Source organism: Oculina patagonica, chromosome 8 (genome assembly GCF_052425735.1).
Source record: "Oculina patagonica isolate OP01 chromosome 8, crgOcupat, whole genome shotgun sequence".
Classification (NCBI taxonomy): domain Eukaryota; kingdom Metazoa; phylum Cnidaria; class Anthozoa; order Scleractinia; family Oculinidae; genus Oculina; species Oculina patagonica.
This window is the reverse complement of record NC_135765.1, coordinates 31465112-31489508: the sequence shown is the minus strand read 5'-3', so window position 1 is coordinate 31489508 and position 24397 is coordinate 31465112. Positions and strand designations below refer to the sequence as shown.

Below are 24397 nucleotides of genomic sequence, written 5' to 3'. Positions count from 1 at the left end.
ATCACATCTGATTTTCCTTACAATACCATTACAATATCAAGTAAACAGATGATGATAATATAGAAAATTATTTATGGGGGGTCAATACCTTTCTGCACAAAGTCCAGTTTCTTTAGTTAATCCAACACCTTGGCAGTAATATCCAGGGGTGCAGTTAAAGCAGTCATCAATAGACATCCCTTTTGTGATGTTCCTAAACGTCCCATTAGGACACAACTCGGGTTCAAAAGTTCCATTAATGCAAAATGCACCAGCAGGGCACTCAATCCAGTCAGCTCTTGATGCTCCCGAGGGGCAGTAGTACCCCTCTCTGCAAGGTCCCGAGGGTTCTACCATGTTGAACTCTTCACAAAACTGTCCAGCGGTACAGTTCTGGCACTGTTCAACTGAGGAACGTTTGGTCTCATTACTAAAGGTGCCTGGCAGGCATTTCTCAGGTTCTGCTGTACCAACAGGGCAGTAGAAGCCAGCAGGACATGGGCCAGCATCTGTGTAGTTGAATGTGCCAGGGGGACACAATGTTGCATTCACTGAGAAACCTTCAGGAGTTGAGACAGAGGCACCACTTCGACAGAAATACCCTGTGGACAAAAATACTTTTGTTAAGCAAAAGAATGGAATTAAAGCTTTCATAGCATCATTAAAACTGCAATTAAGATTGGTAGCTCACACACTTGACACCTAACTCCAGTTAGTAGCACAAAGAAACTTGCAGAATTTCTAGTGCTCCCAGAAAGGATGTGAGTCCATTGCAGTTTACTCCACGGCATATTTGGCAAATTACCCCCCACAATTACCTGAGCTATTTAGTACCAGGATATGAGGACAAAGGCAATGTGATGGTGTGGACTTGTGGAGTCAGGCATGATCTTTGTGCTTATGCACTGGGCATTAGGATAGATATCAAGTCTGATGTGCATCTGTTTGACGAAAAAACGTTGTTGTTCCTGTGACCATCACACAGAAGTTATTCTCATAATCACTGTTGTTGGTACCCTTCAAGCAGAATTACGCTGAGCTTTCCTAGATAAGTCAGAAAAGAGGATCTAGGAAAGATCTAAGCGACTCTGCTCACAGGGTAAGTTGCTGGTTGTAAAGGTGGCCATTTTGAGAGGGAAACAACATCTGTAAACAGCCTGGATGCCAGATTCAGCCCATCACCTCCAGCTCCACCCCATATACCTCAATTTTATTAGCACTATCCAGAGTGCTGTTAAGAATCTACTGACCTCCATCACATTGCTTGGTGTACGTTGTCTGTCCTAGTTCATCACAATAGTAACCGCCAGGGCATGGACTGCATTCAGTGACGTGAGACAGACCAGATGTGTTGCTGAATGTCCCCAGTGGGCAGGGGAACTCATATGCATGTGTAGTACCATTAGGACAATAGTACCCTGCAGGACAGGTGCTGTTTTGGTAGAAAACAACTGGGGCATAGCGGTTGTCACAATAATACCCCTCTGGGCACACCTAAAGTGTAAAAACAAATAAACAAATAAACATTGGTTTTGCAATAAATACATGCATTACTTTACGACTAGTGCTGCCAGTAGTAAGTAGCAGAATGGTAGTAATTTTGATTCCCTAACATAAGAGTTCATCACAAAAATTGGTTGTATATTGTTCCAACTGTTAGGCGCATTGCGTATTTATCAAGTGGAGACTTGGTCCGAGTGATGACGTGTTGAAAAGGAGATACATAAGCTCAAGTTCGGGTCGAAGAGCAAATGAATATTGTCTTAAATTTTGTTGAGTTGAGTTTATTGAATAAAACTAATCGTTCATTTTCACATATTAAATGCCAAGCAATCTGTAACTTCTGTCTTTCCAGAAATTTATTTTTTTTTTTTTACAGGTAACATTAAAGTCTGCTACTTTTAGACCTTACCTTTTGACAAAATCCGCAAACTTTGCCTACCTAGCAAAACATACCTTACAAGATTCTTGATTTGTATCTTCCTGGTAAAATCCAGATTCACATCGCTGAGGAACTTTTGAACCTCTTGGACAGAAGTGACCCTGAGTGCACTCAAATCCATTTGGATTTTTGACTTTCTGTCCAGGAGGACAGTAATAGCCAGGATCGCACTTGTCTGTTGGTTCTGTATTTCCACGTCCTTCGCAGTAATATCCACTTGTGCAGTCAGCACAGTCTTCTACCTTCTCATTTCGAGTGGTATTTGAGTAGGTACCATTTGGACAGAGTACATGAGTGGCACTCCCAGCGACACAGTAAGAGCCTGCGGGACACTCACTTCCAGTGATGTTGTCTGTGGGTCTGGGTGTATTTGCACCTTCAATACAGTAATACCCAGCAGCACAGTCACCTGATGGCGCTGGCAGTGCTTCGCTTCCACAGAACTTTCTCTCTGGACACAGAAGTGGTTGCGAGCTTCCCTCTGGACAGTAGGTTCCATTGAGACACTTACCACCCTTTGTGACAGGTTTTGCTGCAGTTGTAGCTCCACTACAATAGTATCCAGGGTCACAGGGACCAGTCACATTGGAAAGACCTGCAATCAAAACATATCAGAGTGGGACTTAAGAGTACTGCAGACCATTGTACCCTCTAGTATTTTGTCAGGTTACCACATCAATATTCATCAGCAATTTTTTACTACACACTGCAAGTGTTCTGCCCGTGATGATTGAAAGTCACTCAAATTGACTGCCGTAGCATCATACTCTTTGATACCATTGCCTCCTGAAAGGTGGGTATTGGGAACATAACTACAGCATGAAACGAACGTTTTGCAAAGGTACCACACATTTTAGCACTGCAAAATGTTCAGATGATATTTTCAGCAGACCTTGATTATTTTTTTTTCTTTAGTTTAGGAAATATCCCCTGACATTTCCAAAATTCCAAGACAATGATTCCAGTTGAGTGACGTTTCATACCCAAGTTCACAAAACAAGGTCAATAACCAGAGCTTGAAACCCAGGCCCATTTTCCCATCTGTCATTTTTTTGTCTTTTGAGGTAAACTTTGTTTGGACTTCAGAAACTAGAACAATTTGAACAATTTCTCACCACATTTTTTAAGATTTAACCCATTTGTTCTCAAATACATAACCTTAATTTGCCTTCGCAATTTACACTTATTTAATTTTTAAGTTTGATCTTGAGGTGCTGCAAGATACCATCACTTTCTCTTCTACCTTTTCATTGCTTGTATGCTTGTAAATGATTGATGGCATTAAAATATGTTAGGTGTTGATCAATACTGGAAATTCGAAATGTTATTGTACTTGACATCTTTTCAGCTGTTAATTTACCTTGTCTGTCACAATAAAAACCAGCGGTGCAGTCCACACAAGCACTAACAGCAGACATTCCTGTCAAGTTATTAAATGTTCCTACATCACAAGGGTTATCATGAGGATAGCGAGTATTTCGTGGACAGTAAAAGCCAGCTGGGCACTCTTGGGGAGTTGTGCTATTACCACTGCAATAAAAACCTCTCGGGCAAGCCAAACATGTTGCCTGACCACTCGCATTGTTATACGTTCCTGGATCACATGGCTCTGGCCATGCTGAGCCTGCAGGGCAGTGGAACCCAGGAGGACAAATTCCACCGTATGATGCATTAGGTCTTGGTGTGTGAGACCCTTCAAGACAGAAGTAGCCTGGATCGCAAGAACCATTGACAGCATCTTGATGTCCAACGGCACAGAAAGAACCAGCAGTACATTGGGTGCAATCAGTCACTGACTTCAATCTGCCGACAATACCAGGTGCAAAAGTTCCAGGTGGGCAAGGTGTAGGCTGAGCGACTCCTCTCTCGCAGTAAAAGCCTCCTTCTGGGCATTCACCAAACCATTTTGGAACATGAACAGGGTCATCTGGTGGTGTTGATACCTTTGCACCTTGTAAGCAGAAGTACCCCTCATCGCAAGGACCAGTTACATTTGTTAAGGCCTCAGTCTCACAATAGTGGCCGGCCAAACAGTATGTGCACTCACTCTCTGCTTTAAGCCCTGTCCTATTGCCAAAGGTGCCTCTGGGACAGGCCTGTTTTGCACCACTGTTTTCTGTTCCTCTAAGGCAGTAGTAACCTTGAGGGCAAGGTGGAGGGTAGATTGTTCCTGTAAGGCACTCAGTACCTGCACTACAAACTTTACATGTGGCCAGCCCCTCTACATCAGCATAGGTACCTAGAGAAAACAAAGAACAGTAGGTAACTCCTTTAGCTCTTTTCAATATGAACAAGATGGCATATAAATTGGGTACAAGTTTCTTCCTATCATCTGCACTGCTTAGTAAAAAGAGAATCACTGGATGTCTCTCAACGTCATTTGCATCTTGTTGAGAAATTGCATATCCAGCAACTTACACAAAATGAAGGGATGGCTTTGAATGCATTTGTGTTGAATAAATAGATGGTAAATCGCACAATATCAGATTCTTGGATTGCCGTTACAGCAATTAACTCTCCTGTGTCATGTTAAAAATCAACATCCAAGCAAACATTGGCCTGCTGAAAAAGGTGATCGAGATTTTTGGCAACTTCTTAAAGATTCAAAGAGCAATTAACAATACCCAAAGCAAACTACAATGGCCTCCCAGGCACCAAGTAGTACTATGAAAATAGTTTATAAAATACCTGGTGCACATTTTTCTGGCTGCTTTCCTTCTTTACAAAAGCTTCCTCTTGGGCAAATCCCACCAGTGGAATCATTGTTAGGTTTTGGTATTTTAGCTCCACGTAAACAAAAATAACCAGGATCACAGGGCCCAAAAACTTCAGTACGTGCTGTACCATTGCAGTAATGGCCAAGATCACAGAGGTCACAGTTATCCTCAGCTTGGCCACCAGTCACTTTGCTGCAAAACAATAACAGACCCAATGGATGATTACAATGATGTATATATGTAATGTAATGTAATGTAATGTAATGTAATGTAATGTAATGTAATGTAAAACTTTATTTATACACGGGAAACCATCAGTTACTTTAAGCTAAAGTAAGAAACTAAAACTAACACTGCTTTACATGATTGTCGGGTGGGACTCCGATACATCAGCTATAAATACTTCAACTACCTTCTTGATAGTTTTCCTAAAATTATTTACTGATACAGCCTTTTTAAGACATTTGAGCAGGTTATTCCAGAGCATAGCGCCGCTGGGCAGGTTATTCCAGAGCATATACTTAACTGTTGCTGCCTGACAACAGGGGCGTAGCCAGCTTTCTGAAGAGTTGTAGGCCTGGCCGCTTCTAGAGGGAGGGGGGTGGGGGGTTCGGGGTTATGCTCCAGATAAAGGCCCTAAAAAGTGCGATCCGGCAGCACCTAAATTTTGGCATTTCATTGCCGTGAATGGTCCGGCAATTTTCACTCATTGTTAAATATATAAACGCACTTGTCTTTGACGACACATACCTATCTCTTTGTAAAATAAAGTTCTCGAGTTCGAGTATAAAGTGCCAATTTAAAAATATATCCTTCCAGACGTTTCGAGCTTAGCCCTTTATCAGTGGAAGTCAAGTTGCTGTTTCGTTGAGAAATTTGCTAAGGCCACGAAAAAAGATTTAAAGTTCCAATGCAAGCTGCGACTTACATTCAGTCAGCGCGGCTGACATGTTCACAGATTGAAGATGAGTCGCTTTTCCTGACGTTTTCGTTGTTTGTTCCCATCACAAAACATGATTCTATGGACTTGTACATCTTGAATAGTGTGGCCATTTGTATTGAAATGCTTTGCGACAGGAAAGCCAGGCAGATTTTCCTCGATGCTGCAGAGGCACTCAACGAAACGTTGCTGTAGCGTGCGGCTAGTTTTGGCGATGTAGATCGTAGAACAACGGCGGCAAGAGATGCCATACACTGAGCCAGTTGTTTCGCAGGTGAAAGTATCCTTGATAAAGCATTTGGGATCCTGCAGGGCGGGGTCAAGAGAATTTGATCACAGGTTGCGGCAGCGAGCGTGCGTGCATGGAAAAGTTCCCACGTTAAGACCAGACTGGCTACTGTCGGTGGTGTGAACTAAGACGTCGTGCTATTAAAAAAAGCTCGAAACGTTTGGAACGCTATTTTGTAAAATTGGCACCTAAACTCGAACACGAGAACTTTATTTTTTACCTTTTTATGCTTTAAAGTATAAGTGTCACGCAGCCAAGAATTTCGACTTACTAGAGACTTGATCAATGGAGAAAGGGTAGTTGCAATATTTATAATGCATATTGCTTTCTATTTCATATTGAAAGTGCTTCAGCCACAATTACTCTCTTGATAGCACATTTTAAAGATACGAGTGGGCTAAAAAATTTGTAGGCCCGGGCCTACGGGCCTATAGGCTAGATACGCCCCTGGACAATTATTTTCAAGTTAGTCGGGGTGTGGGTGTTAACACGACAACATGTGCCAGGAGCACTGAACCCTTTGGATGAACAAACTACTGTTAAACATTGATTTCTTTAGCAAAATTTTGTACAGATGTTCAAGGAAGAGATATTTCATCATGCTCTTTCATTTTTGATATTCGTTATATTGCATATAAAGTACTCGAGGTCTCAGAGGACTCCATCAGTATTAATGTATTAATAAAATATTTAGAGGTGAAGCATAAAATGAAAACCAACCAATTGAACTCACCGGTATGTTCCTTCTGGGCAAGCTACTTCATGTGTGGTACCACTAGGACAGTAATACCCTGCAGAGCACAGCTGGCCCCATTCCAAAACTCCAATTTCAAATGTTGGTGTTGGCCTTGTCGCATTGTAGAAACAAATGTATCCTTTATCACAAGGCCCTAATGAAGTAGAACAATAAGACAGTGGTCAGCCTTCAATACCTCATACAATCAGTTATGAATTACAAAATCAAAGACTCGCAGAGACCCTTAAATTTGGATGTAAGATAAAGACCCTATAAAAAATTTGATATCTATTTTTTACCATTCCAAGATCCTATTATTAACCCATTTCTTTATCATACCCTCAGAAAGTGCAAGACTTCTGTAACAAAGGCATTAAAGCTGCCTGACTTCCTGACTTCCTACAGGCATCAAAAGATAAAACCTCTAATAAAACCAGCCACTACTCAAATGTTTACTTACAATCTAAGAAACAAACATAGGATCTATTTTTATGTGTACTGTATTCCACAATTCGATGCATTAGGTCTTGATGTGTATTGGGATGTTCCTTCGTCAAAAAAGTTAGAAGAGAAATACATGACTACCCCAGTAAACAAAATAAGATCTACATGTACAGTACCTGTAGGAACACTCTGTGCAGTTGGATTACAGTATGACCCAGGAGGACATCCTAAACAGCTTGAGTTGTACACTTGACGCGTGTGGTTGTTAAATGTTCCCTCTGGGCATGCAAATTGTCTGTCTGTGCCAGGCGGGCAGTAAAAACCACGTTCACACTCAGTGCCTTCAGTCATGTTCTTTGTAGGGCAATAAAATCCTTCTTCGCATGGGAGGCAGTGACTTTGCTTCTGATGTGGCTGGTATGTACCAGGTAAACAAGGCTGCGGCTCTGAAGATCCCACTGGAGTGAAATGCCCAGGTGGAGTGATTGACTGATTGCGTAAAATGGATCCTTCCGGGCAATAATACCCAGCATCGCATGGCCCTTCTGGGGCTGTAAGCTGCTTCTGAGAACAAAAGTAGCCAGGATCGCACAACTGACAGTCCTGGTCACTTGTCCCGCCAGTGCTTTTACTATATGTTCCAATACGACAAGAATCAAATTCAAAAGAGCCTGCAACACAAAATGTTCCTTCAGGACATGGTCTCCCTGTGACGCCATCAGTGGGTGTTCCAGTGTACGCACCACCCGTGCAAATATAACCAGGGTCGCACTGTGCTCTTGGGATGGACAGACCTTGTGCATCACAGTACCTATTTAACAAATGTAACAACCCGATGAGCTTATTGCAAACCATGCCAGTCACGACTATGAAACAAAAGGGTGAGTTTAAATGTGTATGTTAAGAAACAGACTGGGATTTTTTGGGGGTGGGGGAAAATCTGACTAGCAACTCCCAGATTTGGACCTTCTCCAGTTGGCTGGTATCAATATAATATTATAGCTAATGTACATGTACGGCATCATTATTCTTTATAAACACTTATTTTGTACAATGGAGGGAACAACCTTCAAAGTAGTGTGCTTACAATGGATTTCACTACAACACACCTTTTCAACAACTGGTGGTTATTGTTGATCACATTAACTGTCATACAATTTTACATAAGTTAGGATTGTCTTATTAAGAACATGTAACTATGAGTCAGTCAGAAAATACACGTTTCAACAAAAAACTGTCTTGCTCATGCACCCTTAAGACTCATCAATACACAAGAGTTGACCAAGATCTATGATGACAAGCATACTAAGACTCCAAAGCACAAAGACTGATGAGATACATCATGAGTAGCAATAATTGGTTGTACGGCCAAAGGAGATGCTTACCACCCAGGTGTACATGCTGTACAGTTCTCAAGGTAGTAGGCCCCACTGTGATTATTAAATGTTCCAATAGGACATGGCTGAGGGTCACCAGACCCAGGCGGACAGTAGTGACCAGTTTTACAAATGGTGGGTGTCTCTGATCCTATCGGACAGTAATGACCAATAGTACACTCTTTACAATCCTCCACAAACTGTCCACCTGTCTCATTAAGGAAGGTTCCCTTGGGGCATGGTTCCTGTATAGGACCATAGGAGCCAATACGCAAGCTGGATACTCCATCTGTGATGTTTGTTGGACAGTAGAAACCTGCACTACAGTCGCCTGTCTCAGTGATGGATTGTTCAAGGCAGTATTTTCCAGCAGTACACATTGCACAGTCGTATACACTCTCTCCATTTGTGTTTAGGTTAAATGTGCCAACTGGGCAAGGAATTTCTACAGGGTGACCTAGAAATTAGAATCAGAAAAACTTTAGAAATTAGTATCACTGCAAAATTACATTAATAGTGATAACTGAATACTGATTCTTGAGAGTGACCACCCTGTTGGAGCTTAAAACCTCTTCCGCTGTGACATGAAGTGAGCGTGAGAGTTGCTACAACCCCTGGATGGGATGCTACATGCCATACATCACAGATAGCCCCTGTTAATTTGGTTAAGTTCCATGAAGAATTTTAGCCAGTATCTATTTGGGTACTGGCTAAGCTGGGTCAAGGGAAGTTTTAGACCTTATTAAATCCATGTAAAGATCCTCAAAACTCTTTGATTTAAAAGTGAACTTGTCACATCTTGAATCACTCTAGAAAGTATCTTTTTAATTTGCAAGTACTTTGGGCCCAGATATAATAATATGATTTTTATTCCTTACTGATTGTCGCCCACTTCTTATTACACTGAGAATTAAGTAGTACATTAATTGAAGACCTATTCAATTCTCTGGTTTATGACTTTCTTTATGGTCATATGGTCATCACCTATCTGCTTGACAAGCATTCATAATACAAGAAGAAGTAAGATGATCGTTCTTTGTTAAAACATATTAAAACACATGTCAACCACTGACCTTCTGGGCAGTAGTGTGCCTTTCTGCAATCAGTTGCTTCGCTGACATCTGACAATCCTGCCATGCAGTACGATCCAGCTGGACACAGTTTTGTGGCATTCATAGCTGTTTCCGTTGTGGTCTCACTGTCGCAGTACCGACCAGCCAAGCACGTCTGGCATACTGACTGTCCTGGATTTGTGTATTTCCCCTTGCCACAAGGCTCTGGTGTGACTGTACCATTAAGGCAGAAGTGTCCAGCGAGACAGGCAAGACAGTCACCTTTTCCTTTAGCAGGAGTGCCAACAACCTCACTACTTGTTGCATTGAAGCCGAAAGGCATATAGGTTCCTACAAAAAAGAGAAATGTTGAATATCACATATTGCTACTGATCACTGCTTAAACACTGGAGAAACTTGAAAACAGTTTTGGTTAAGACCAATAATTTCAACTAGTTTGGTTGACTTTATTGAAATAACCACCACTTTACGAAACATTTTTAACAGAACCATTATGGGGTAAACATAGCTAATAACCGAAAGACAACGACCTACAGAAGTCAAGTAGGTGGACTTAATTATCATTCAACCATTGCTGTATCTGTTTCCCCCTTTTACTTGCTTCCTGATGGCTAGCCATATTACTTTGTGCTCAATACACATGACACATATTTAAAGCTCTCTTATTTTTAATGTATTAGATGAAGGTTACAGTGTGCCAGTTAAAGGAGATTATCTTGGAAACGATGATAAAACTCCAGGTTCAAAATCCTCACCACCTGGCTATAAAGCTTCTACTTTTTAGAATTAAAGAAAATCCTGCTTACCTATAGAACACGGCATAGGTTGAACTGTTGCCTTCTCACAGAAATGCCCCTGAGTGCAGTTAAGACACTCGTCTTCACTGGCTTTAGCATAATGTGGATTGTACGTGCCATTAGGACATGGAAACTGTTCTGCCACTCGCGTGCCACTTGGACAGTAATACCCTGGTGGACAGTCACCTCTGGGTGCTGGTTCTCCACCTGGACAGTACTTTCTCTCAGGACAGATGTCACATTGAGAGGCATCAAACAAGTCAGAACTATTGGAGTATGTTCCAGGAAGACACGGGAACTTGGTTGGCGATCCTGTCCCTGTTGAATAACATGAAACAAAACTGAAGCAAGCCTTTAAATAAGGTTAGCTTTCTACAGCCAATGCTGAGTGTCTGTGGATGATCCTTGATCATACTGTTAGACCATGCTATTTTTACAAATCTGTAACATATCTGTACATGTTTATGGTCTAAGAATTGAATTATGTCTCCAAAGGATTAAAAGAAATGGATAAGCTTGGAATCCAAAACAGGCAACAGATTGCACAACCTGGACAGGATTAAGCCGGTTTTTAAGCCGATACTGAAATTCACATAACATACACTGTATGTTACCACTGCATGTCTTGATAACTGATGACCCACAAAATAGGCAGCCATCGCGCACACTTCTAGGCACGTTTCAGGAATCAGGATATCACCGTGTTCACTGTTAACTACTCCATCTAAGTTTCTGCACAAATCAATTACTACGTAAATCAAAATATACCGGTTTCTGACCAGTTTGACATCTGATTTGTTTCGGTTCCTTTTCCCCACCCACTCCTCCCATAACATACAAATTTCTGCACAAATCAATTACTACGTAAATCAAAATATACCGGTTTCTGACCAGTTTGACATCTGATTTGTTTCGGTTCCTTTTCCCCACCCACTCCTTCCATAACATACAAATTTGAATACACACCTGCTGGACAGTAGTGTCCTTGACGACAAACTTGCCAAGTGTTGTTGTTGGTAAGACCAGTACCCCAGCCACATGACTTCCCTTGTGGGCAGGTCAGACATTCCTCTGCAACAGTCAGACCTGCTCTGTCCCCATATGTACCAGGGGGACAGGGAAACTGATGACCAGCGACTGTGCCATTTGGACAATAATAACCTTCATAACAGAATAAGGTGGCATTGACCTGCCCAGCCTGAGGGCAGAAGTAACCTGCTGTGCACGGAATACAGTTCAATAAGTGGCCTACATTCCAGTCTGGATTGTATGTACCGGGTGGGCATGGAATAGGTGTAACTGTAGGTTCAGTTAAAGAACCATCCGGGCAGTATGATCCAGGAGGGCATGCCTTACACTCGGTGTAATTTTTAAGTCCAAAGACATCATTGTAAAATCCAGCGTGACAAGCAAACTGTGTCCTTGAGCCAGTGCCTTCAGGGCAATAGTACCCAGGAGGACACAAAGTTGGTTGACGGGATCCAGCTTCACAGTAGTTCCCAGCAGTGCAAGGTAAACAAGCTACATCTCTTGCCGTCTGGTTAACATTTGGGTTGTATGTGCCTGCAGGGCAAGGGAACTGATTGGGAAATTTTGTTCCTGTGGGGCAGTAATGGCCTTCTGGACAAACAAACCCTTGATAGGAGACTGTGCCACTGTCTTGACAGTAGTAACCCATGGGGCAGGCCTTGCACGCTTCCTGAGATTGGGATCCATTAAAGGGGTTGTATGTTCCTGGTGGGCATGGGAAGAGAGTCCGGCCATCGCACCAGCCACCTTCTGGGCACACATCTAGAAAAGCAATCATTAACTAAGTTAGAACAAAAATCTCGATGATTTGGTAAGTGCAGAATGCAATATGGAACAATTGAAAGTATGATGTTTTATATATGTTCGTGTTTATTTGCTTTATTTTACTTTCGGAAAAACTGTTCACAGGCTACTTTCCCAGGTGTTCCTTACGCTAATCTTTGCAACCGTAACACGACACTTTTGTTCGTTTGTAACAAAATACTTTTGTCTTCCTTGAAAATGCGATAACATGAAACTTTTGTTTTTTGTTTGTTTTACGGCGGCATCGATGACATTTGTTTAATTTAATTAAGTTACGGTTTAGACTGCACGAAAGACGATTCTCAAAAACTAAAGAAACAAATCTAATCAAAAAACATATTTTTCAACAGGTTTTTTAAAACGCAGTACAGCTAGGATATTTGTTTCCTGGTTATCAGGTGTTCACGCCGAAAATCCCGGTGCAAGTTTTTGCATACCTAATTACGAAAGCGCTGTGAAAGTCTCAAAATCTAATTTAATTAATTTGCAGTTTTTACTTGGCGCCAAGAAGTCTGCAGCCTACCGCAAACACGCAGTACAAGCGATGTTCATGATAGTTCCAGAAAACAACGTAGACTAATCTGCGCATGCGTTTGGTGTAAATTACGTTGAGTAGTACCACAAGGAGAGCAAAGGTTTTACTGAAACAAATATATACCTTGGAGATCCTCATATAAAAGTAACGTAGATGTGCTCCACGTTTTACTTGGGGGGTATGGTCAGGTGCTCCCACCCCAACCCCCTCCACAGGAATAATTAATTAATTGATATTAATTAATTAATTGACTATTAAAGTTTACACGTTAGCGCACTAGCGGGTTAGCGGACGACAGCCCCAACAAACCATCACAATAGTGCATTCTGCACTAAAAACATTGGAAATAAGAAATTACTCAACAAAGAATCAGATAGGATTCAAAGAGTTGTGGGTTCAAATCCCATCCGGAGCTCAGATGTTTTCTGGGTTTCCTTTTCGTTGATTTTTCTTTGTGTAAGTTCTTATTTATTGCTGTATTGACAATATGGTTGGATGAAAAACATTGGATGGGTATAATTCTGATTGCAACCAATTGATGCAGATCCTGGAGTAGGCAAACTTTGGCCATTGTATGACAAAACTAATGTTTAATCCTTTCTACTGATTGCTTTGCGTTTTTTGCACTTGAGTGGCTTTTTTCATAAAAGGAATATTGGTATCCACTAAGAATCACTTGTATAATTTATGTAGCTTACTGTGTAAAAACATTTGCTGAACAAAGTATGGTAACTCACCTTCTGGTGGGCCATCTGTGGTTGACCCTTCTTTACATCTAAATCCCCTTTTACAAGGTAAACATTGTATCCAGCCAGTGCTTGAATAATACCCTGGAGGACAAGGCTCGGGAGCTGAAAGATACATGAAGAGTTCAGTACTTATTACAATAATCCATTAAGACACTAGCAATTCATCAAGCAAATTTGGTAAGAAACATAAGACACACATGCATCCAAATGCTGCTCTCTCAAAATTAAAATTCTTACATGCTGGATCAGCACATTGCTTGCCAGCCTCACACAGCTGGCAGTCTTCTGCATTTCGTTCACTGAAGCGTCCAGGTGGGCAAATAGTGGGCCCTTCTGTGATGGAGGGACACCTGCTGCCTGGGAGACACTGGGTACACTTGATCTGAGCCCCTAGAGAATACGTCCCATTTGGACAGAGATTCCTGTAGGGAAAAAAGGGTTGGAAAAAGTTGTTGTGAAAAGTGAAAAATCTTCCTAAAATAGCACCTCCTTCTGCAAGTCCTTATTTCAAGTTCTGTAACAGTAACTTTGCTTATGGCATCATCAACTAAGAGTGGGGAATATTGGCAATGCTGTGACTGACCCGAGTGACCAACTAATAATGACATGACAGACAGACAGACAGACAGACAGACAGGGAGGCAGCTTGGCGCTGGACTTGAAATCCAGAAGTTGTGGTTTTAAAATCCGATTCTGACCACTTGCTGGTGATGTTCTTAGGAGTCCCAAGTTCAACTCCTTGGTTACCCTTGTCAGAAGCTAACTGGTCTGCCCTCTGCAGGCCAGTTGGGAATTTTCATCACATTATGTTCATTTACAATATATGTTTCACTACAGTAAAAACCCGCGTGTAAGAACCTAGGGATTTAAGAACCTCCTGGCAGAAATTTGCTTCCTTAATACCCCAAAAGGTTCTTATATGTGGGGTTAAACTATTTTATTTATAATACAATAACTGTATTTTATCAAAAAGGATGTCTTTAGAGATCAAGAATTGCACAGGGAAGCTAAAAAATGCCAGTAAGTACCCCAAAATATAAGAACCTGTTTTGCCAAACTCTAAAAAAGCAGGTTCTTACACGCGGGTTTTTACTGTATTGCTGACATTGCCCCTAAAAAAAGCCATTGGGGGAGAGGCCATACACCCTATAGATGCAGACAGTTGGGTAGTCAGACAGGCGGACAAACAGTTAGACAGTCAATCAGTAAGACTATCTAAAACTTCCTTAAGACCAGTTTCTCTACAAGCACAAGTGTAAACACATAAGACATGAAAGCATAAAAGCTCTTATTTCACCATGAAAATGGCGTTGATGCAAGCATAAGCACAAAATTTGTCCTTTTCCTGTGCCTTGCGTTCAAGTTATGCCATGTAACAACCACATAAGCACAAAGAAATTTTCGATGTCTGCTCGTGTCTACCCAATTAAAACACTCATTCCACATTCTCTGTGGATTTGAGCCTTGTAACTAGTAATTAAATGTCTTGTGCTTGTGCTTATAATAATGCTTATGTCAACATTTGTTTTCACTTGGCATAAACTACTTATGCTTGCTCTTGTGTTTACACTTGTCCATGTGTCACTAGTGAAAAATTTTATATCAGAGGAATAGTTTTCTTCCTACCTGACGGCTTGATCTTGAAATGGACACTCATAACCAGGGGGGCACATTTCACAAGATGATGCATTCCCAGTGGAATAATAGCCCAGATCACATGGAATCTCTTGTTTTTTATCAGTATAAGGGCAATAGCTGAAAGATAATATTGTATCAGTTAATTTCAATTTCAACAGTCAATTATTTCTTTTCAATGGTTGTTTAAATATGATAATATATCAGATATCATCAGATATTGACAGCCTGGATGCCTGCCCTTCCACATTTCCAGGAATTATACCACCAAATGAGAGATATTCCCCATTTGAAACATTAAGTTATTGAAGGCACATTTCCTGCATTCTGAGAGTCATTTTAACACTCACTCCCCTATTAGATGGCCCTTTGTGGCCCATGGGGTGGTGTGAATGTAGCCTGCGAACAGGCTATCTGGAGAGCGCTCGGCCGGCGGGGCAAAAATGGATGGCGCTTCGCACCTCATCGTCAGCGCTACGCGCCATCTGAGCGCTTTCCAGAAATCTCTCGGAAAGCCTGTTCGCAGGCTAGTGCGGATGCACCCATCGCACTTCCCCTGCCTACAGCCCTGTCAACAAAACAAAAAGAAATTTGGCACTTACAATCCTGCTTTACAGGCTGTACATTCTGTTTTCCTGTTCAGTGCGTAAAAACCTGGATCACACTTGATCATGTAATCAGTTGTGGTATTTGGACAGGCATAGCCTCTAGGGCATACTGTGCACTCTGTAGCACCCCCTATTGCATATTCACCATCCCGACAGGCTTGGTTTGTGCTACCATCTCCGTTAGGGCATTTATAGCCAGCAGGACACGGATCACAAGAAGCCTTCCCTCCAGTTGAGAAATAGCCTGGTTCACAGTCAAGGACAATGTCTTTGCTACAAATAAGAACAGAATAAACTGTAAGTAGTTTGCAATTTGTTAGCTGTTTTGGTGGCAGTAATTTTTTTTGTGAAACTTTAATTATTTCTTCTATCACCATCTATCTAGTACCCTAATTTTTTAAGATTGAGATGTGACTGACCCTTAATAAGGTTCTTGCAGACCTTTACATGGTAACCTTGAGGAAAACTGTTTTAGACAAAACATGTTTTAAGAAAACTACCTAAAACCATTAAGCATACAAATTTAGAATACAAAAACACTGTTCTAGTGTCACCCTACTGCGCGGGAAATGTACAGGCCTTAAAAAATTAATGCAGGTAACATTTTGAGATTGGGCTTGAAATACTGTTCTATACATAATTGACGATAATAAAATTTTTACAGTGCCATTTCCCCTTGGTTCAATGAGGCTTTACAAAAAATAAATTTATAACTAAAAATAACTAAAACAATGTAAAAATTCACTACCGGTAACACACATCAATTAAGTATGGTCATTAAATAATGACGAGTTAAGACACAATGCTAGCCAGCGAGCCATGCAAGCCAGAAATCCCTAATCCCAATAAAAGGCTGACCGCAAGCTACCTTAACTAACTGTAGGTTCACCCTGGAGTGCTGTATTATTCAGGCTTACCAGAATGGTTTGTATGACATCCTTTGACTCGCGAGCCATGTGAGCCAGAAATCCCTAATCCCAATAAAAGGCTTACAGCAAGCTACCTAAGCTAACTGTACTCTAACCGGAGTGCTATTTAGGCTAACCGGAATGGCTCTCTTGACTCGTGTGACTCACGAGCCATGCTAGCTAGAAATCTCTAATCCCAATAAAAGGTTAACCACAGCTATCTAAGCCAACTTTATGCTTACCGGAGTGCTATTTAGGCTAACCAAAATGGCTCGCATGACTTGCTGGCTTGCAGATTGTCTGGACCCAACAATGACTAGCTAGTAAACACTTACTCAGTATGAGGACAAAACTTGGCAACTGGACATGTTGTGCACTGCTGGGCACCACCAACAGAGTATGTTCCAGCTGCACAAAAGTGCATGGCAGTGGAGTCTGATGTGTTTGGACACGCAGAACCAGGAGGACAAGATGTACAATCTGTAGCTGCTACATCACTAAATGTACCTGAAGTTACATGGATTGTGTGAATACTTTTTGAAAGAAAATACTGTGCAGGGATGTAGCAAAGAAAACACTAAGCCGGCTAATCAACAAGCCCAGGTGGCTAAAGTTTCTGTTGGCTGCTCTTAAAGTTTACCTAAGTCTTTGTTTTCATGTGAAATTTCAGCCGGATTTTAGTTCTCTTTCAGCCGGTGAAATTAGCCGGCAGCAGGGCCTTATCAACATCGTTGACTGTGCTGCATTATAGTAGGGAAACAGAAACAATCAAGTAGTGGTTGGTATAATTCTTTGATTTTTGTGGATTTAGAAACAAAACAAAATTTAACAAAATTTCACAACTTTGTGACTCTTGCTTTAGTTAATGTTTCTTTGCCAGTTTCTATGTACAACCTGTATTGCCTTATATTAATCAATGTGTTAATGTAAACAGCAAAAGGAAAATGTTGTTTAACAGCGTAATTTAAACTGTGCATTCTGACGTGACATGGTACAAGTGTTTAATGCAGAGAAAAGAAAGTGCAGCTATTTCAAAATTTTCTTCAACTTCCTACAAGTGGATTTGAAAATACATCCCTGCAGGGGTTTCAATAGAAGCCGGCAACCGGCGAATTTCGCCGCCTACTTTCCAAATCATCGCCGCCTACTTTCTAAGACCTTCTAACATTAACTAACATTAAATTTCATTCGAGTTCCTTGAGTTTCTCGAGTCACACAATTTCTCACCTGTTAAATATGAAATATGGAATAAAAAAAAAACGCTTTCTTTGCTGTGTCCATTTTTTTTTTTGTCGCTGTATTAGTATATTTCTGAAAGGTTACGGCTGTATAACGATTTCAACACGCGATAGTTTACTTGCGTAGTCACCCACGTCGATTAAACAGGAGAGGGACTGGTGTCAATAGTTGCCTCGATCACATTCGCTCTTCAGTTCTGGTCCATGTGCGATGATGGAACCAAGACGAAAACGTACGGGAGGCGGCAGTATATTAGCATATCTTAACAAAAGGTCAAGACCGGAAACAGAAACAGGTATGTAAACTTAATTATTATCATTGTTTTTCCATTCGTAGTTTTATCCAGTCGTCGAACTCGCCGCAAAAAATCACTGGACAGTGACTGAATTTTTTTAACACGGCAAAATTGCAGTTTCAATCGCTTTATAATACAAATGCCTTTTTGAAGAGATTTCCCTTTGGTTTCCTCGCTAATATCCGCAAACACTTTCATAAGTAACGATTCTTCAATGAAATTTGACCGAGCCGAGGCTCGTATAAACTAACTTCATGCTGTCAGCGTGTTGTGAAATGACTTGTCTTGTCGGCGTGTTGTCGCCGCTAGCAAAGTGTTGCTGCACGTGCAAATTTTACCGCGTGAAATTAGGACGCCTTATATTCATGTAAGTTTTATTATTACTAAACCGTGTGTATAAAGACCCATAAAGTATACCTGTTTATGTCGTAGGTACTGCCTTAAACGATAAAGAGCTAACAAGTACTTCATCCGCTGAGTCGTCGTCAGTCACCGGTGCGAGTGAAAATAGTAAAGAGCTAACAAGTACTTCATCCGCTGAGTCGTCGTCAGTCACCGGTGCGAGTGAAAATAGCCAACTGCCGGCAAATAAAGTCCCCAATACGTCTGACACTCCTCAAGACTGGAAAGAACTTATAGAGAAAGCGTTTAATGATGTTTCCATAGTCCATAGTAAATACACTTGCTCGCAAAAGAACTGCGTAAATCTAAGCTCCCAGGAATTGAAGCGGATTAAATGCCGTGGGCCCGGAAAGGATTGCTTTAATCATCAGTGGCTCCTTGATCCAGCTCTATCGTATTGTGAAAAGACTGGCTACTTTTGGCTCCTATACGAGGAGGGCGTTGGAATGTTTTGTCTTATATGCAAAAAGCACAACAAGATCAATTTACAAAACAAGTCAAGTAAATTTAACGTTCAAGCCTCTGTAAGATTTAAGCGCACTGCTGTTTTGGAACATGGAAACTCACATCAACACAAATCTGCAGTAGAAGCAGAGCTGATAAGAAGAGTTTCTGTATTCCATAAGGAAATTGAACGAAGAGATCAGTCTAGGGATGATGTAATCCATTCAGCATTTCTCTCATTATATTGGCTTGCGAAAGAGGAGGTGGCGAACAAAAAATTTGCAGCCCTTCTAGAAATGACAGAGCTCCTTGGGCTTTCCGACATGAAATTCTTTAACCACAGATCAGCAGGTGCTACACGCGAAATGCTTCTCATTCTTGGACAGGTAATTAAGAATGCAACCCTGGAAAAAGTAAAAAGAGCTAGTTGCTTTGCCCTCCTCTGCGACGAAGTTTGTGACATTGCCAACAATGAGCAACTGGTCACCTTTATTAAGTACGTTGACCCTGACAGCAGTAAGGCAACCACACAATTTCTATCCACCAAGAATCTTCTGACAAGCTCTGAGTCAGCCAATGCTGAAACAATAAAATCAACTGTGTTGACACAAATGGCAGAGTCGAAATTGGAAGTGTCAAAGCTGACAGGTCTGGCAACAGATGGAGCAAGCGTAATGACAGGTAAGAGGAATGGCGTTGCCTGTAAGCTTCGTGGAGAGTCCAAATTACTGCTGAGTGTGCACTGTATTTGCCATCGCCTTGCGTTGGCATGTAACGATGCAAATGATGACGTTGCCTACATTAAGACGGTGGAAAAAATACTTATACAGTTGTGGTCGTTATTTCATAATTCAGCAAAGAAGACGGCTGCTTATGCAAAAGCAGTTGTTAATTACAACCAGATTTCATTGTCAACCCAAGGTCGTAAGAAAATAGGAAAGTCTTTCAAAAAGGCTTGCAGAACTCGATGGCTATCCATGGAGAAGGCAATAGACGGTGTTTACAATGATTTCGTTCCTCTCACTCAAACACTTCGCTTGTTGAGTGAAGATGGAGATTCAATGGCTACTGGTCTGTTGCAACAGGTTGGAAATATCAAGTTTCTTTCAGCTGTTTATTTGTTGCACCAGGTTCTTCCCCCACTTGCTCACCTGAGTAAAGTGTTTCAAGCAGATTCTGTGTCATTTGCAGCAATAGGCCCCGCTATAAACTACACTTTTGAGGCGCTTAAGACTGTGTCAGAACAGAAGAGGCCACTAAGTGCACTTCAGAAAGATCTTTGCACAGACGGCAGGCTTTCAGTTTGTGATTTGTCTTCTCCTTCGGCCCATCAGGAACAATATCTAACTAACCTGACTGATCGATATGTCAAAGCTCTACAAGAGAACATCAACAACCGATTTGACGAGAGCCTTCCTGTCCTAACTGCATTCCGCATATTTGATGTCACTGCCATTCCCAATAGATCTGACGTGGGATTTAAGGAGTACGGAGTCAAAGATGTGGAAATTCTGGCTGAACACTTCTTCCAGGAAGAGCCCGAGGAAAAGAAAAATGAAAAGAAAGAGGAACTCCTCTCTGAATGGCAAAAGTTGAAATATAACTTTTTGCAAATAAGAGAAGACATTCCACCTGAAATTGCTAAGCCAACAAACAACATGATTACCAAGTCCCCAACAGAATGGCTTCTAGAGCGGATGCTCTCACTGCGTTCAACTTACCAGCATTTTTTTCCTGGAATGCTCCGCATTGCTGAGGTGTGCCTTTCTTTGCCAGTAAGCAACGCTTGGCCTGAAAGGGGCGCCTCAGCAATCAAGCGCATTAAGACGCGGATGAGAAGCACAATCAAAGATGATATGCTTGAGGCACTGATGCATATTTCTATTAATGGTCCAAAGGTGAAGGAATGCAGTGGTGTTGTGAAGGAGTCGGTCCAACAGTGGTTAAAGGAGAAGCCTAGAAGAAAGCTGGCCAAGAAGACTGCAACTGGTAATCGTAACACCTGTACAGTTTCAACCAGTGATGCTGCAGTTCAAGTGGAGATTTCTGAAACTGAAGACGAAGAGCCTGAGAATATTGCTGAGAGCGAAGTAGTTCAGATTGAGGAGGAAGATCAGCTTCAAGTTGAGGTTAATGCTGCTATTGCAGTGATGAAACTACCAGATGGTGGAGACAGTGACTCAGATAGCGCTTTTGAGTCAGACAACGATTATGACTAACGTTATAGTTATGTGCGTCATACTCTGAAGTTATAGTCTAGCAAAGCGTTACATTGCTTCGTCCTTGCTAACTTGTCCTTGGATAGCAGTTCTTTATTTATCCAATGCTGCAGTATTTAAATATCTTTTTAGGTAACGAGCAGTTTTTAGTAGCTTTTACAAGTGAAGTCACATGTGGAAATCAGTAATGGAATATGCTAGTGACCATAGATCGATAGTAAGACAACAACAAAGCAAGATGAACTTTCATTTTATTTGTAAACATTGTTTTCCTGTTTCATTTGATGTTATACTTCTGGACTTCAGCTATGCATCTGCGAATGCTTCACATTGCTGTATAATGTATATAATGAAAAATTCCCAAGATTCAGTATTCTATGGGTGACGTAATCCTTTTATTTAAAATAAACTTCACCTGAAAAACTAAAAATAGTTGTCACTAATGCTGTTGTTACTTAATCAATAATTAGTACTGAAATGGATGCCAGAATGCAGGAAATGGCATTTCCGGGCCTCTAGATTTAAAAATTTTCTGGGGGGGCATGCCCCCAGACCCCCCTAGGGGGGAGGGGCCTTACGGCCCCTCCATGTCACAGCCGCCTACTATAAAAGGGTCTGCCGCCTACTTCAAAACTTATTGAAACCCCTGATCCCTCCGCAGTACTACTTATCCAGAAGATTGATCTCCTTTTAGATTTTTATCAGGGATTGCATGAGTACTGCATGGGTTACCTCAAAATTGAGCAAGTAACCTTAGGATGTGCAGAAGAGTTGTTCCAGAGCACCGACAGAAACTAGCACTGAAAGGGTGTATATTTGCGACAGCGACAACATTTTCTTTGCCTAATAGGCGACAGGTGGGTTGGAAATAAGCAACAAAGCTACATCCCCTTTGAAGGCCTCCACAGTGCACTGTAAAGTTATGCATGCACTTGGAAGGTTTGCTAAGCACCCAAGAAGCTGTACGTTATGCTTCTTTCTGCTTAGCAACTTCCCTGTGTGCATCACAACTCAATAGTGCATGCTATGGCATTCACTTTATCATTGTTAAATTATGACAATATTCTTACCTGCTGTGCAAGCCACAGGATTACCACTGGCTGTTGGGCATTTAAACCCCTTCTGGCATTGATTACAAGTGAGAGAGTTCTTGACATTTGTGTATTGTCCCAGTGGACAAGCCTGAGGTAACGATCCACTATTTGAACAAGCATAGCCTGTTGGACAGTCGTTACACTCTGTTGCTCCACCAAGTGACCACTGTCCCACTGCGCATTCTCGCTCTCCCTCTTGAGGTGTCCGGCAGTAGAAACCTGGCCGACATCTGATACAGACAGTACCGTTCTGGCTAGGCAGTTCTCCGGCATTACAGTTGATGGGTAATTTGTATCGAGATTCACAGATCTGTCCTGTACTTGCATTGGGACACTGTGCACATGATACCACTAAAAAATAACAAGACAGTTAATCCCACTCAGTTGAATGTATAACAATGGTTATTTAATCCCTGCAACAATCTTCATGTCGACACAAAACCAAACATCAATATCAACTAACATGTTGACATTGACTGTAAGAAAGTAAAAGGGCAGTTCACACAGTCAAACAAAGTAACCAGTTATGGTACTATGGGATTGTTTGGGGCAGGCTTTGTTAATTAATAAATGAACAGTTTTCTAAAAACAGTCGTTAAAACAAAGAAATCCCATCAGGTTTTCACATCACTGCAAATACAGTGGGCCAATCAGAAGTCAAGTACATACGTTGAACCAGGGTTGGAAATAAGGAAAAACAGATTGATAGGTAATTATTAGTAAAGGTGCAAATGATAAAAGATTTGACCACTTCATATTTTTTAATTTATTAAATTTTATTTAGTTTTTGGCTAGTAAATTTGATCGGTAATTACTGATCATCGGCTGTTATTTCCAACCCTGTTGAACCAGTACAAAGTACAAGAAAATGCATACTGCAATCGGTTTTGGCATTGTTCTTGATTGGTTAAAAAACCTGGCATGTGTTCTCTCATTGCTTTGAGCAAGTTGCACATTTCATTCTTTTAAAATCAGAGGGCTCTGCAACACGTTAAACAACTGTACTAATAACTACATCACGCAACAACTGAAAACTGAGCTTTGCGAAAGCCTCGACCACTAATAATAATAATAATAATAATAATAATAATAATAATAATAAAACAATTTCTTTTCAATTTAAGTCATTTCAGAGATATTTCACTGACACTTGATAAGATGGACTTAGTTTATTGTCGACAAGACTGAACTGTACAGTGATAATGTAGTAATTAGTTACTTAGCAATCTGTAATGTAACATAAGTGACTGAATGACTATACCGGTAGATGTTCATGACAAGTCATGGCAACTTACTTGAGTCAGTACTGTAGAAGTATCCAAGAGAGTCATCAAATGGACATATTTCAGTTCTCTTGTTCTCTGGGCACCTGTAACCTGCTGGACAAGTCTTGCATGCTGTAGACAGTGCCTCGGCATATGTAGCTGAAACAATAATTGGAATAAAAATATTAAGTACACATAAATTATAGAGGCTCCCAAGCAAAATAAATAAGAATGTACTTTAACAATTAAGGAAGCTTGTTTTCATTAATATAGATATATTACTTGTAAGAGCATTGAGATTTTTAATGTAATGCGCTAGAAATACGTTATAAATTATATTATATTTTAGCTAAAAAAATTCATTGAATTATTATTCACACATGTGCCTTAGAGGCAAAAGTGAGTTCTGACATGGATGCTAATTTTGCATAGCGATTACCATACATCACTTTAAGTATTCACTTCTGAGAAATTTGCAGATTATCATTGCGATATGTTACTACACTGTAATAGTTTGAACTCTTGTCTGGTTGACATCGTCTCTGATAACTATTGCAGACTGATGCAAACATAGGCACGCTAAGCGTGCAGGAGTTATTTTTTCAATTTATGGGGTGGCTTGGGGTGAAACTGGGTGATTGTCCTGTTGGGATGGTTTATGCCATGGGTTGAACTATTTGTGTATGGCGCCCCACGGAGTCACTTTTTTGCATAAAGTTTGCTTGCAAACAAAATAATTTTTACATGCATTTTGATACATCAGAACTGTTTTATTTAATACGGAAATTTTCATCATTTAATTAAAAAACAAAACTAATTCAATTGTCAAAATGTCACAAAATGGCACGTTCTTATTCTGTTTAAAGCGGTTATTTTGT

The 24397-nt window shown here is 40.9% G+C and overlaps 2 protein-coding genes across 2 annotated transcripts in view; one reads left to right on the top strand and one right to left on the bottom strand.

The window, feature by feature from the left end:
- The window catches only part of LOC144664295 (uncharacterized), a 77158-nt gene that overhangs the window by 42674 nt on the left and 10087 nt on the right, over positions 1-24397 (bottom strand). The window contains 18 exon segments of the mRNA XM_078525398.1: positions 89-581; positions 1230-1473; positions 1936-2516; positions 3282-4160; positions 4610-4830; positions 6601-6757; positions 7224-7858; positions 8433-8880; positions 9497-9826; positions 10303-10611; positions 11260-12084; positions 13399-13512; positions 13648-13832; positions 15037-15165; positions 15648-15926; positions 16897-17068; positions 22231-22605; positions 23550-23678. Coding sequence (XP_078381524.1) covers positions 89-581; positions 1230-1473; positions 1936-2516; positions 3282-4160; positions 4610-4830; positions 6601-6757; positions 7224-7858; positions 8433-8880; positions 9497-9826; positions 10303-10611; positions 11260-12084; positions 13399-13512; positions 13648-13832; positions 15037-15165; positions 15648-15926; positions 16897-17068; positions 22231-22605; positions 23550-23678 — 6505 coding nt within the window.
- Positions 20239-21548, top strand: LOC144663658 (uncharacterized). Its single transcript, XM_078524667.1, has one exon. It carries the CDS (start codon positions 20600-20602, stop codon positions 21158-21160), a length of 561 nt encoding a protein of 186 aa, XP_078380793.1. The 5' UTR covers positions 20239-20599; the 3' UTR covers positions 21161-21548.

Bases quoted from the DNA above. Each gene is read 5' to 3' on its own strand.
- LOC144663658 (XM_078524667.1), top strand. From the start codon at position 20,600: ATGATTACCAAGTCCCCAACAGAATGGCTTCTAGAGCGGATGCTCTCA.